Source organism: Leptonychotes weddellii, chromosome 2 (assembly GCF_054177405.1).
Source record: "Leptonychotes weddellii isolate Sample4059 chromosome 2, ASM5417740v2, whole genome shotgun sequence".
Lineage (NCBI taxonomy): Eukaryota > Metazoa > Chordata > Mammalia > Carnivora > Phocidae > Leptonychotes > Leptonychotes weddellii.
The window spans coordinates 140,854,316-140,869,559 of record NC_138370.1 but is presented as its reverse complement, the minus strand read 5'-3'; the positions used below and the strand labels follow the sequence as shown (position 1 = coordinate 140,869,559).

At 44.4% G+C, this 15,244-nt stretch overlaps 1 protein-coding gene across 3 annotated transcripts in view; it reads right to left on the bottom strand.

The window, feature by feature from the left end:
* Positions 1 to 15,244, bottom strand: part of USP46 (ubiquitin specific peptidase 46) — a 54,901-nt gene that overhangs the window by 37,523 nt on the left and 2,134 nt on the right. The window contains exon 2 of one of the 3 annotated variants that reach the window (XM_081812387.1): positions 14,692 to 14,995. The exons of the other annotated variants lie outside the window; for them this stretch is intronic. Within the exon in view, the coding sequence (XP_081668513.1) occupies positions 14,692 to 14,709 (18 nt within the window). The 5' untranslated portion in view covers positions 14,710 to 14,995. The remainder of the gene's footprint in view (positions 1 to 14,691; positions 14,996 to 15,244) is intronic. 3 annotated transcript variants of the gene reach the window in all.

Below are 15,244 nucleotides of genomic sequence, written 5' to 3'. Positions count from 1 at the left end.
GGCTGTACCCCATCATCCTTCTCAGGGAATTCCTCACTGACCACCCCCAGGCTCCGGGAGTGTCTGGTGCAGAAGGAATATTGGCCCCTCAGAGATGTCCGCACCCTAATCCCTGGAGCCTGTGAATCTGTGGCCTTACATGGCAAACAGGACTGTGCAGGTGTGATTAATTTAAGGATCTGGAGATGAGGAGATGACCCTGGATTATCTGGGTGGGCCCGGTGTAACCACAAGGGTCCACAGAGGAAGGAGGCAAGAGGCAAGAGTGGGTGAGGAGACGAGTCAAAAGAAGCAGAGTTCCGAGGGGGGATGTGAAGATGGAGGAAGGGCTGTGGGCTGTGGAACATAGGCAGCCTCAGAAACTGGAAAAGGCAAAGGAATGCATTCCCCACCCCCAGAGCCTCTGGAAGGTATGCAGCCTAGCTGACGCCTTGATTTTAGGACTTCTGACCTCTGGAGCTCTAAAAGAATAAATGTGTCGGGGCGCCTGGGTGGCTCAGTTGGTTAAGCGACTGCCTTCGGCTCAGGTCATGATCCTGGAGTCCCGGGATGGAGTCCCGCATCGGGCTCCCTGCTCGGCTGGGGGGGTCTGCTTCTCCCTCTGACCCTCCCCTCTCTCATGCTCTCTCTCTCAAATAAATAAATAAAATCTTAAAAAAAAAAAAAAAGAATAAATGTGTCACTGGAAGCTACTAAGAGCGTGGTAAATTTTTACAGGAGCAATAGGAAACTTCAACCACATAAGCCCCGCCTCCCACCCAGGGCACCCATACAGCATCCATACCCAGCTGCAAGGGAGCCTGGCAAGTGTGGTCTTCACCTAAGCAGCTATTACTAGCATTAGAAATGGAAAATGGAGGGGCGCCTGGGGCGGTGGGGGGGCTCAGTCATTAAGCGTCTGCCTTCGGCTCAGTTCATGATCTCGGGGCCCTGGGATCCAGCCCCGCGTCGGGCTCCCTGCTCAGCGGGGAGTCTGCTTCTCCCTCTCCCTCTGCTGCTCCCCCTGCTGTTCTCTCTCTCTGTCAAATAAAGAAAGAAAATCTTTAAAAAAAAAAAAATAGAAACAGAAAATGGATACTGAGGGAACAACCAGCGGTCAATGTCTCAGAGGGTCCTCACGGCAAGGTTTGTAACAGAAACAAGTTAAAAACAACTTGAACTGGTTAAAAAGTTATAGTAACCCGTATGATGGAATACCATGCAGCTATTTGAAAAAGTAAAGTTGCGGGGCACCTGGGTGGCTCGGTCGGTTAAGCATCCAACTCTTGGTTTCAGCTCAGGTCATGATCTCGAGGTTGTGGGATCAAGCCCCACATCGGGCTCTGCCCTGAGTTCACAATCTGCTTCAGATTCTCTCTCTCCCTCCCTCACGTGTGTGCACACGCTCTCTCTCTCAAATAAATAAATCTTAAAAAAAAAAATAGTAAAGTTGCCACATAAGTACTGCTATGAAAATCTGTCCAAGATACAGTGATAAGTTAAAACATGCGAGAGAGTGTCACTATGCAGGCCAATACTGGAAATGTCATTCATTTAATCACCAGACACTGAGCCCAGTGCTTGTACCTGAGGCCCACGCGTGGACACAGCAGACCTGGCCTGCCTGCGTTCACCGCCTCCATGCTAGTGGAAGCCCCTTCCAGAGTACTGGAGAAATTATTAACATTAGCACTATCACCAGGGTCTAGGAGCAGGGCTGGGAGATGAAGAGGTCACCAAGGGGCTTTTCATGTTCTCTTCCCAACTATTTACATGTTTTACTCTGACCATATATTATTTTTGTCATACAAAAAGTTTAATAAAAATTAGCAAACTAATATTCTGCAGACCAGCTATCTAAAGCCCTCAGCACGTAATTCAGACTGTATTTGGCCATTTTCTTCCTCCCAATAGGAATTTGCCTTTGGTTTTGGTCACTCCCCTCTCTTGTCCTTGGTTTCCTGGCCGAGAGGGGAGGGTAGCTGGTCTCCAGCCAACCTACTGCTCAGAGGGTGCAGGGAGAATCAAGCAAAACCGGGAATGTCATCAGCACTATGTAAATTGCATGGTACCAACTACCAACCCAGGAGCCCACACTCCTGCTCGCACCTCACACAGAAGCACAAAAGGCAAAGTGGGAGGCCAGATGCTGAACAAAAAAACTGATTTGTGGTGGTAAATCACAGGGTCTGGAGGTATGGAAACACAAAGATCTTATTTCCATCAGTAAAAAATTTGGTAACCTTTGAAAAACAATGTGCCACACTTTATTAAAAATAGAATCTGGGCTGGGACAAGTTCCAACAAGAAGACTGTAATGTTAGCTCTTCAAAGCCCTTCTGAGAGCAATTCTGTGACTGCCGAGGGGGGCTACAAAAATCACCAAATAAACAACAACAACCGGGAAGGATGAATCATAAATGCCTCAGATGGAGAGAGAAAGGCATTTCTTTTTAAAGCAATTTTAAAAGCAGTTTATAAGGAAAGCATATTAGAATTTCTTCCATGGACGGGTAAAAAGGACACAGAATCTTGCTCCAGAGGATGATATAATCAGAACACCGGCACTGCAAGGTCTATAAAAGCCTATGAGAATATTGCCATAATATGGGAGTGCCTGAACAAAAAAACGCAGAGACCAGGAAGCACCCTGGAGATCAGCTAGACCCACTTCACAGACAAAAAAAGCCAAGGCCAAGAGAAGTAAGCCTCCTTGCCCAAGATAACCTCAGGACAGCCCATTTTTTCGCATCCTAGGATAGGCAGGCTCTCTTTCGAGTTTGTACAAAGAAGGGACACACACAAAAAAGGCCAAAAACGACATGGAAGGATTCCTAAGTACACAGAAGACAAGTCATTAATTATATTAAAATATGTAATCATTCTACTTATCAAGTTAAGTTTACAAAGTACAAATGTATATAAAGAACTAGTTTTCACAAGGACTAGTATTCCCTGACTTCTGATGATTAAGGGTCATTTCTACAGCCTTACAGAGAGAGTGAAACAAAAATGAGGTGATGCAGCCCAAGATCTCAGGATGAGTCAGGAGCATTTGCCAGAATTCAAGGATGGTTAAGGAAGAGTTGCGGCCACTGGTCCCCCAGCGGTAATTAGTAATGATAACGATAAATAACACAAATCATCCTTACTATGTCCAGTCACTGCCACAAGGACATGATGTGTATTTTACTCCTTTAATCCTCATCTCACAATTTAACTCTATGAGGTGAATGCCATTATTGTCCCCATTTTAAAGATAAGATGACTGGGACCAAAAGATGGTAAGTAACTTTATCCAAGTTCACACAGCCAAGTGGTGGAACTGGGTTTGAACTCACACCACTATGCTCCTGACCACTATACCATACTGACTCTCCAGGAGGCAGAGTTCCCTGGGAACCCCAGAATGGCAGAAATTGAAAACCTGAAGAGGTCACAAAGCTGTACAGGAAAACCCCTAACTCCAAAGCACCCCTTGAAATAGCCACAGTGAACAGCACACCAGTCCTTTTCTGTAAAATCTCTACAGGACACTGCTACCTGTTTAAAGGAAATGTAAAAATTGAGGTTGGAAGTCAGGAAAAACTCAGGATGTAGTCAATAGGAAAATGGATTTTTCCCCCCAGATGGTTTTAAGCTCTGCGAACCTTTAGCCAAGTAGGAAAAGAAAATAATATTAAGTTTTAACAAGGCAAAAAGAGAAAACAGCATCAAAAATAGAAACGAGGGCATCTGGGTGGCTCAGTCGGTTAAGCATCTGCCTTTGGCTCAGGTCATGATCCCAGGGTCCTGGGATCAAGCCCCGCATCGGCTCCCTGCTCAGGGGGGAGCCTGCTTCTCCCTCTGCCTCTCTCCCCTGCTCTTACTTACACAAATTTGCTAATTGAATAAATTTGGCAAATGGGGGGAAGGGTAAGTGGTATGTGCCACTCATTCAGAGACTTCATGTCTATATATTCACTTCATCTCGTCCACTAGCCCAAGCCAGATGACACTCATTATCCCCGTGCTACTCAGGAAGAAATGGAGGGAACCTGCTCACATTCGCTCAGCCTATAAAGGCAGGGACAGGACTCAAATGTAGGCCATTCGGATTCACAGCCCAGACTCCTGATCACCAGTCAGGGGAGATGATCTTTTCGTTCATATTTTTAGTAATTCCTGAGCTGCAGATCCAGGGACTAGGCAGAGAGCCAGAGCTGCTTCTGAGAGTGTGCTCTCTGGCTCCCGGTCACACAACACCTCATCACCTACGCACTGGGTATGCGATACCCCCAAGGTGGCTACGGATGCCCGTCCTGCTCAGACAGCAGACAGGTCACCCAGTCCCAGTGAGCAACACTAAACAAAACTCTCCCTCCAGAAAAAATCACTCCCGGAGACTCACCAGCCCCATTTCATAGCTAAGGGAAATGAGGTTAAAGGGGGTTAAGGAATTTGCCAAGGTCAGGTGTTCATACAAAGCAGAGGTCTGTTGTGAACCCATGATCTAAATACCATCACACTGCAACCCCAACTCCTGGTGTAAGAGCGCTCATCCACCTCCCGGGCCTCTCCAGGCTTTCCCCGGGGGCTGTCATCCACAAGAAGGCAGTTAAAGTACATTTCCATTCTGTCATTTCCATGCCTTATAGGATACTGAGTAGGGAGAACTAAACGAAAAAAAAATCTCAACATGACTTCATTTAATGATCATAACAGAAACAAAAACGTCTGCTACTGAAGAAAGATGACCCTGGGATACATAATGGTCCCAAGTCATCACAGGAAGGGACATTAAAAAGCAGCTAGAGACTGGTTTGTAAAACAGCTCTCCACATGCCTAGCGACAGCGTAACAAAGTCCTCATGCAAAGAGAAAATTTCAACTCAAACGCAGAACAAAAGATCCTGGTCTGTGTCTATCTTCTGGCTGAAGGGGGAGAAAAAGGCAATTTCACCCACAGTCACTGAACTCTGCGCTAGAAGCAAAAACTCCTTCCCAATCCAACGTTCTGCAAAGCCACCAAGAATGCCGCCTTGTTTATGAGGTCTCTTAAGCTCCCACTTTACCCAGGAAACCCCTCCCATCAAATCGCTTCCCAGAAAAGCAGCATGGTGTGGCACGGGATCCTGGCAAAGCCCCGGGTCAAGGAGGACAACTCTGCAAATTGGACTAATAGGGATTTTCAGCATTCTCCACCCACCCAACCCCCTCTAGTAATTCAAGCTCGAGGTCTTCATCAATGAAACACCAGGACAACAGCATCCCACCTCACAGCATGGGAGAACGGAAGGTTAGCGTAGCCCAATGGGTCTGCGTAGCACCCTTGCCCTCTGGATCAGTCCTGCATCATCAGACATATTTCACCCTATGGAATGAAAGCATCCAGTACTGACTGTGAAATAGAAAATATAAAATTCTGCGCTCTCTTCTCTCATCCCCAAACAGGGTGGCAACGGGAGGTAGAAAAGAGATGAGTAAGGAGTTCTTTACAGCAATATTACTTAAGGTATTAATACTGCCATGAGCTAAGTTCAGAAACTAAGAACAGGTAAGATGAAGGGATAGAGTAATTTTGTATCTGTCAAGTTTAATCATAAAAATAGGGTTTTGTGTGCTTATGTATCTTTGGAGTTTTTAACTCCAGTTTGCTAATAATTCTTTTTTATTGTCTTTTACAAAAATACCAGTCTGTAACGGATTGAAAAGTAAAACTGGTCCTTCCCTACAGACTTGGAAAATAATTGCCAACAACAAAACAGTTAAATGAAATTGAGCTTGTTTTCCTGAACGTGTGAATAGCTCAAGCTCACTTCTAACAAGAGAAATGCAAACTAAAAATATACTAGGACACCATTTTCCCCCTGACTGGCAAAGACCACAAGGTTTCTGGAGAGCACACTGCTTTGGCAAGGCTGTGGGTAACAAGAGTCGCACATATTGCTGGTGGAGGGCAATTTGGCAAAATCCATCAAAGTTACAAATGCAAATCCATTTCTAAGAAGTGAGCCGAGAGCGGGCGCCTGGGTGGCTCAGTCGTTAAGCGTCTGCCTTCCGCTCAGGTCATGATCCCAGGGTCCTGGGATCAAGCCCTGCATCGGGCTCCCTGCTCAGCGGGAAGCCTGCTTCTCCCTCTCCCACTCCCCCTGCTTGTGTTCCCTCTCTCACTGTCTCTCTCTCTGTTGAAAAGTAAATAAAATCTTTAAAAAAAAAAAAAAACAAAAAAAAGGGGCGCCTGGGTGGCTCAGTTGGTTGAGCGACTGCCTTCGGCTCAGGTCATGATCCTGGAGTCCCTGGATCGAGTCCCGCATTGGGCTCCCTGCTCGGCGAGTAGCCTGCTTCTCCCTCTAACCCTACCCCCTCTCATGTACTCTCTCTCTCTCTCATTCTTGCTCTCTCAAATAAATAAATAAACTTTAAAAAAAAAACAACAAAAAAAACAAGTGAGCCGAGAGGTATATTCACGCACACGCAAAATGATATATGGACATATAGACATATGTTCCCTATAGCCTTGTTTGTAAAAACCAAAGACTGGAAAACTACCTTTATGCCCATTGGGGGGGCCTGGTTAAGTGAATGCAGTACATTCAAGCAACTGAATACTCTGCAAGCCATTAAAAAAAAATGAGGATGCTCTTCACAGACTAGCACCCGCCCACCTCCCAGGCACAAAAAGCAAGGGGCAGATCAGGATAGATCAGCATATGCTAAAAGTACTATCTGTGTTTTTAAAAACTATGAGAGAAATAAACATCTGTTTGTACACGCATAAGATACCTCTGAATGGAAGCAGAAGAAACTGTGAATAGTAACCATGCCAGAGACAAGAATCGGATGGTGCATATATTGTCAATATTTTATCTTTTTGTACAATTGGAAATTCCTACCACGTGAACTCATATTATCTTTTTTTAAAACTTTAATTTTTTTTAAACAAACTGAGCTTAGGGCCGCCTGGGTGGCTCAGTTGGTTAAGCGTCTGCCTTTGGCTCAGGTCATGACCCCAGGGTCCTAGGATTGAGCCCTGCATGGGGCTCCCTGCTCAGTGCCTGCTGAGTGGGGAGTCTGCTTCTCCCTCTGCCCCTTCCTCCACCTGTGTAGGCGTGTGCGTGCTCACGCTCTCTCTCTCTCTCAAATAAGTAAATAAAATCTTAAAAAAAAAAAAAAGGAAAGAAACTGAACTTGGCTACTTCACATATATCTCAGCTAGGAACACCAAACTGTGTACGCCAGGTAATACAAGAGTTTGTTAGATGCCTATTAGATGGTGAAAAGTCTTTGACTACATGATGTGCCCTCATTATCAGGAAAGGGAAAAACACTGTATCCTGCTGATGATTACAAAAGTTTTGCCACACACACCATCAGCACTCTGTCTACCATCAACATTTCAGTCGGAAATCACAGCTTCTTCCTCCTTTTGTCCCCTCTGGGCTTGCCCCACCCTAGTCTTGTCTCTGATTGGAAGCTGGGCTAGATTGCAATGTGGCGCTCCTCTCTCACCCCTGCTCACCAGCAGGAATCCTTCTTCACATCTCAGACCCAGAGCGGCCTAAATCACCTGCCCGATGTCCGGAAAGTGACAAAGTGGCAGGGTCATCATTGGAACCCGAGACCTTGGATACCAGGGCACTTTCCACTACATCGTTTGGACTCCAGGGCTAGTGGAAAAACCAGGGGCACTAGAAGAAAATAGTAGTAAAAGGGTCAGGCCCTGGGCTAAGCACCAGACATTAATGATTCCATTTCAGCCCCACAATGCCCCAGGGAGGGAGGTTCTCTTGTCATCCCCATGTTATGGGTGACAAGCGGAGTCTCTGAGAGTGGGAACAATAGCAACTCTCACACCCAACCAACAGCAGTATGGAACGTCCAACCAGATCTCCTCCACAGGCTAACCTGCCTCCCAAGGAAGCTGACCAACCTGCAATCTACAAACCAGTTTAACGGTGTTCCTCCAGGGGCGCCTGGCAGGCTCAGTTGGTAGAGCATGCGACACTTGATCTTGGCGTCATGAGTTTGAGACCCACGGTGCACACAGAGATTACTTAAAAAAAAAAAAAAGTGTTCCTCTAAAATAGCCCGTTATTTGAACCACCATAAAGAACCTCTTATCTGAGCCAGTGCCTCCCCCAAGCTATAACCACGAATCCCAGAGGGAGGTGAGATCATCTTACGTGGCACAAGTATGAACACTTTTAACTCCAGCAATTATGTGGGTTTTTTTGTGGAGGTATAATTGACACACAGCATTATATTAGTTTCAGGTGTACAACACGATGATTTGATATTTGCATCTGTAGCAATTACGTTTTTGATACACATTAGAAAAGCATACAACTAGCTCATCAAACCCATTACTTCACAGATGTCTTAGCACAAAATGAGAGCAAATTAAAAGCAGTTGAACAGATCTAAGGAAAATGACTACTACATTCAAGTGGTTCAAAGATGCAGGAATAGAAGGCAAGAGTGAAGGTTGGGAATAAAAGAGACTGCAGCATACAATACACACGAGTTCTGAATGTCACTTTTTTGTTTTTATTTGCCCTCCTCTCTGTATACCATGCTGCCTCTCGCAGGTGGATAGGGCAGTACCCCAATAGATAAAGCACCCTGAAATGCTGCATTTAAGTGGCAGTGTCCTTTGGTGGCTTAACCTGGGGTTGACCACAGGCCTGGTCTGTCCTGAATAAATCAGATTATGCCTACGGGAGATCAGTAATACCCAATAACTATTTGGAGCACATCCCCCCACACTTTAAGAAGAGTCTGACTTGAGAAATAAATCAGAGAGCCTCCCTACCGTCCTATCATCTGTTACAGGGCGGAGCTGAGTGGGAGAGAGCTGTGGGCCTCTCTCTAGACCAATTCCTCCCCCTACCACAAACCAGTGAGAGGAGAACCCCCCTTTCCAGCACCTGCAGTCGGAACCACACCACAGGTAGATTTTGCCTCCGCTCTTGCCCAACCTCCCCCACCCCATCCCACTCCTCCCAAAATGCCCACTAAATGTAGACAGCAGGTCAAAATGAAAGCAGAATTCCAACAAACCAGTGATTCTCAGATGTCAGTGTGCTGCCCTTCATGGTGTTCGGTGAATCTGTAAACTACCTGAACTTATTAGTAGCTTTCCCTAAATCTGTTCAATTTCTTTTAACAACAGCTTTGTGCTTTGAGCAAGCTGAAGGAAACCATTAATTCCCTAAAAGAATGAGAATTACAAAACGTAATGTGTGTGAGCATCACAGTTCACAAAATGCTTCCATAGGCAGCACGATCTCCTTAGATTCTTCCCAAAAATGCTGTGAGAAAGGTATTTTATCATCTGCCTCTTTGTGTTACAGAGATGAGGAAACAGGCTTCGCGATCTACCAAGCAGGATTCCAAATCCCAAACTCTGTCCGCTTTAAAGCTGTAGGGAAGAAAGAAATCGGTTTCTTTTTTTCCCCCCCTAGGGACTTGCTGTTCTAAGTGTGCTCCCCAAGCCCAGAGAATCTGGCCATGCTAGAAATGCAAAATCTTGGCCTCACTCCAGACCTACTGAAGCAGACTCTGCATTTTAACAAGATCCCCAGGTAATTCCTGTGGACAACGAAACCCGAGGAGCACTGCCTTCCTGCACGGCAATTCTTCCATTTCTAGCAAGCTACAGCTCTTCACTCAGTTCTCCAATAATCATTTGTTGAGTACCTCGCACAGATGTGCCAGGCCCTGTGCTGATTGCTGAGAAATCAGCAGCAAAGAAGTTAAACAGCTCTTGTCCTTGCGCAGCTGCCCATCTAACACAGTGGTTTCTCAGCTTCTTCAGATGCTTATCAAAATCAGCTGTGGCACTTAAAAAAATCACAGGTGCCTAAAACCCACCCCAGACCTACCTACAGCCTGTCCACCATGGGATGAGGGCCACAGAAGCTGCACATCAAAAAAGCTCTCTCATGCAACCATGTTGGGGAGCCATGTGGCCAACACCCAGGAAAGCTGCAGACAGGCACATCCTCCGAGCGGCTCTTCCATTTCAAGGCCTACATCCTGGAGAAATGAAGGCACGTGTGCAAAGAAGACAAGAGCCAGAACATTCACTACAGCACCGTTTCCAGAGAGACACACTCACTGCCTTTCTAAAAGAACTTCAAAAAGCAACTGGGTAAACAGGAAAACTCCCTAAGCCCAGCCTTGCTGTTGCTCTCAACAGAAGAGGCCCCAACCCCATGTTCAGACCCGATGTTCACCGAAGCCAATTTCAATTCCACAAAGCATGAACAATGTAACTTGAACAGAGAGGCATGGCCTGCACAATAAGGTATCCCAAATTTACTCTCAAAGCTTAATGAATGTATCTTCTCACTTCTAGTCTGTCATCTTTTTCTCTGCACCTTCTCACCTTCTTGTTATCGTTCCCTCAATCTCTAGCTCCCATTCCTTCCCTACCCTTCTGGACTTGTTCTTTGGTCCCCCCAGTTTTTCCCTGCGTCCTCCCTTTCCCTATTTTCAGACAAAAGCAACACTGCCATCCTGACTCTCAAGCCCTGGAAAACTGCTCCGGAGTCCCTGGATTAAAACCGCCCCCCAGCCCCCAGAAACACACGAAAAGATGTTCAGCCTTGTTAGTAAACAGGAAAGTAAACATTTTAAATCACACCCATCAGACTGGCGAAACATCAAGACTCACAATATTGGGTGTCTGCCAGCCCATGGGGCAGCTGGAGCCCCCAGCACCGCTGGGGGGATTGCAAACTGGCATAACTGCTCTCGAGCGCAATCTGGCAATATATTAAGAGTTGAAGATGCCCATTTCCTTTGACCCAGTAATTTATCCTCAAGGTATACACCACAGAGAAACTTCAAACATAGGCACAGGGAGACAGGTTCAAAACTGTCACGACAAACACAAAACATGGGAAACCCACGTGCTAATCAACAATAAAATGAATACATGGTAGCACACTCGTGATGGAATCTCATAGAGCAGTGAATAACCTAGAATTACACGCATTCTAATGGATAAATCTCAATGCCATAATTTAAGGAAAAACAAACTGAGGAGCTGTTCAAAATCAGAGAGCATGTTTAAAACATGAGAAAATGGTAATATATCTGGTTGATGGATACAGACATACATATCTAGTAAAAGTCTATAAACACATGATAAACGTCAATTTCGGAACAGCAGTCACTGTCTGGAGGAAGGGGGAGTGAGATGAGGAAGGGTTGTATTTGTAGTATTTTATTTCTTCACTGGGTGGCGGATGGAAACACAAGGGTGTTCCCTCTATTATTCTCCATATTCTTCTGTGTGCCTGAAATTTACCACCACCCAGAGTCCCAAGTCTAAACTACTTTAAAGCATTATCAGGTTCTGAAAGTGGCATCAGAACTGGACGGGCAGAAGACTGGGCCAACAGGTGGAAACTGAAGCTTTGAGAACCGATGGGGTTTCTTCCACACTCTTACAAATATCCAGCACAAAGAACCATTCTTAAAATTGTAGTAAAATTTCATATCGACGACTTATGACATACCCCAAATTCTTGGCAACAATCTCAGAACAGAAACATTCCAAAAAGCTTTTAATGCCAGGGTTGACTACTGATACAGAATTTATTTGTCTCAAAAAAGTATTTGCTCCTTCATTTTGGGGGGGCTTTTTCTCTTAAAAAGACAAACAAGGCCTTTCAAACTTAGATTAGCATTTGGTTTCACCACAATTGAAGATATAAGAATGTGCATTAAAATATTTAGGCCAGAAGCATTAACTAGACTAAAAGACACCAAACTCTTCCAGTCCATTTGCTTTGGGCTGGCTCCATGAGTAGGCTAGAGATAAAACCACCAGGAGATACCTTCCTGATGATACCACAGAATTAAATGCTATTGTAGAGCCTCAAGTCATTTAAAGGAACTAGACACACAAGGCTGGGAAAAAAGGGACATGTAAACTACAGAAATTTCTCTTAATTGCTAAGAGGACCAAAATTGAAAATTACTTTCAATTACAACCCAAAATACCAAAATTCCACATTAGTTAAAAAATAAATAGGTTTTATTGTATGGGTGAACTGGAACAAAAAGTTGATATCTAGAAAATAATATTACAATCTTTCATGCTAACTAAATATTGGCATTCAACTTTGTTTTCCTCCAGGATTCCAAGGAAAAACAGAGAAAAATCTATAGGCCTAATTGTCAGGTCCTGACCCAACACAAACATCTACATATTACACCAAGAGACCAGAAGAAGAGAATTTTTCTTTAAACATCAGCCCACCCCACCCCAGGCTGCAATTTTTAAAATCCGACAACTATCACAGTAGACCCTCACACATGACTTTAACCACTCCCAGATGACACATTAAGCTTACAGTCTCCAACTATCTTTAAGAATGGGAAGCAACAGTAACAATACTAGAGGAAGAGACAAATTATGTCTTCTCCCAAATTATAAGATATATGTACTTTTTTACTAGTTTTAAAGAATTTTTCCAACTAGTCTCAAAAATACTGCCTCCAGTGATTGACTTAGCAAGATAAAACGATCTCTATAAAATCCTCTAGCTTTGTTTCCAATTTTTACTAATTCTACCTTCCCTTACTAACAGGGAGACTTCCTTTATTTAAAATAATTCAAATATGGGACTCACTATGGTGTCCAATATCCTGGGACTGTTCAAGGAATACTAAAATGCTAATATCTGGTAAATTCAACACAGTTTTAAATAAGGTAGTTAGGTCTTTAAATGGTTGAGAGCCAATTAAGAGAAGGAATTTTTTTTTTTACACTTTAAATATGTGACAAGTATGTAGGTCAATAAAACAATTTAAAAAAAAGAAAATTATAGTGCTTGGTTCATAACATACTGTGTGGAGGAGTTTCAAAGTGAAGTAGAGACAGGTCAGTCCCCATCTAGGGGCTGGTACTTCTCCCGTGGTTTGCGGTGCTGGGGAGGCCAAGGCCCACCACTCCGTCCTCACAGGACATTCTGCCTTCCACAAGACTTCCCATCTGTGTGCTGGAACCTTTGGTCAGTCAACGGTAGGTAGGTGCCACTGGCCCAAAGAAGACAGAGAGAAAGTGACCCCACTGGCCGTAGACCACCCCCTCTGCCCCCACCCTGGGTGCACCCTCTTTTGGGAAATCCTCAAAGCCTACATCCTTCCACGAGCTTCTGACAGCAGCATCCTCAGGGATGGACTGTAGATCAGCTCGCTGACCTCTAGACAACTTGGTCCCTCCCTCTTCATCAGACTTTTCACAAACTGCCTTGACTTGATCTCTCAGATGCTTGCCCCATCTTGTGAAGGAGATTTTTTTTATAAAGACTCTAAGAAATACTGTTCACTAAGAAGCTTTGGACAACCCCCCAAAAATGTATCAGCTTTACAAGGTAAGAAAGACTAGGGTCCCAAGAAATACAACAATCTGTCCAAAGTTACCATACCACTCATGCTTCACTGTACAGACAGGCCCTGGGACACAGATGCCAGGTCGAAGTTACACTGGCTAGAATCACGTCCTCATACAAAACAAAAAATAATCAAACTTTGGTCAAATGCAAATTATATTAAAGAAATGTCCTGCTGTGTTCATCAGTCTTTTCACTGTATTGCTTCTGAGATTCTGTTCAACCTTTATCTGTGCAGGTAACACATCATATTGAAATTGTTTAGTCTTTACCAATGTTATGCCCACAAAGTAAGAAACTGCTGAGCTCCTTGGGGATAGGGACTCGCCCCATTCTTTTATGAGGCACCTACACATGGTATATGCCAACCATAACATAGCAGGTCCTCAACAAATGGTTGCTTACGGGAACAAAAACATAGTCTATCTGACACACAGCATTTTCTCGATGGTACATCTTACAGAGCTATTAACAAATGAACTGAAGATTTGATGATTCAGACCAATTTGCATTGGTACAAGTCACATTTCTAGAGGACACATCTGGTTTCTCCTAGAGCAAATGCTTCCCCTTCAGAAAATTTCTCAAGCTCTTCAAACTGGGGAGGGGATTTTCTATTTGTAGGGTCCTAAAAATACGTAAGAAGTTAAATCCATTGATCTGGACAAAAATCAGAGGATTATCAACAAGGGACATTTCCTCATGCTTGGTAGCAGCTCGTACATTTTACAAATTACAACACACTAGCCAAACAAGCTCTACTATCTCTGAAGCAGACACCCTGTGACTAAGCTGACACAAGCAAGCTGATCAAGAATCACTGCGGCAGGAGTTCACATGAACGTAAAACTCAAACAAAGAGGAACTAGCATTAAACTTCCAGTGGACAATAAAGCTTCAGTATGTAAGGCGACAAGCAGAGGGATGTGGATATTTTCCAACTCCCCCGTATCTAAAACAGGCAGGAGAAGTGTGAGGGAAAGAGAAGGTGCTCATTCCTCAATCACATAAAGGATTTGCTACAAGTTTTGTTTCTGCTCTGCTGGGTCCTTTCCTGTCTGGTAGAGGAAACAAATCTGCTTTTCAAAGCTAGGTTTTGGCTTGTTCAAGTCTTACCTGGGAGGACGGTATCTTTTAACACCCTTTCTGGACACATCAGCCTGTTTAAAATATGCCAAACAAGCTGCTTAAAAGAAAATGTCACTTGCTCTTACTACAGCTATGCAAACCAGCTAGGCCCTAATCATGTTAGGAGTGGAAAGGACCAATTAGAGCCCCAGAGAGGAACGAAACAGTAAACAGAGATTCAGACAAGACCTACCTGGAAACAATTCATCATCCAGTGAAGAATCTAAAGAGGGGTCTGGTGAAAATGTATATTGATCAGGTGAAAAGACAGCAGACTCCTCATCACCAAGCGTTCTCTCGTGGGAAGTGAGACGGGGAGGGGCAGGGGTGACCTGAGCAGTCTTTTATAAGGGGCGGGGTTAAGGATTCACATCTCAGCCTCTGTATACTGCCTTTCGGCTTGGTTTGCATAAATGAACTTTGCATAAGTGAACGTGGGCTTGTTTATATTAGTGGCTGCTTCCAAGAGCGTATCATCTTCATCGTTCTTTAAACCACTGGAAGGTGACATAATAATGAGAAAGATGTTAATAGTAACAGCTAGCCCTCCCCGAGCGCTTGCTATGCGCTAGGCCCTGCAGTGCAGGAGCTCATTTAACATAACAGCCTAATGATATCTGTCACCCCCTTTTTCTAGGTAAGGAAACTAAGACAGCAACTTGTTCAAGGACAAAAAGCTGGTACATGTTAGAACCAGAACTTGCACTTGCTCAAGACACAGTGTACAAATTCGAACTGAAAACTCC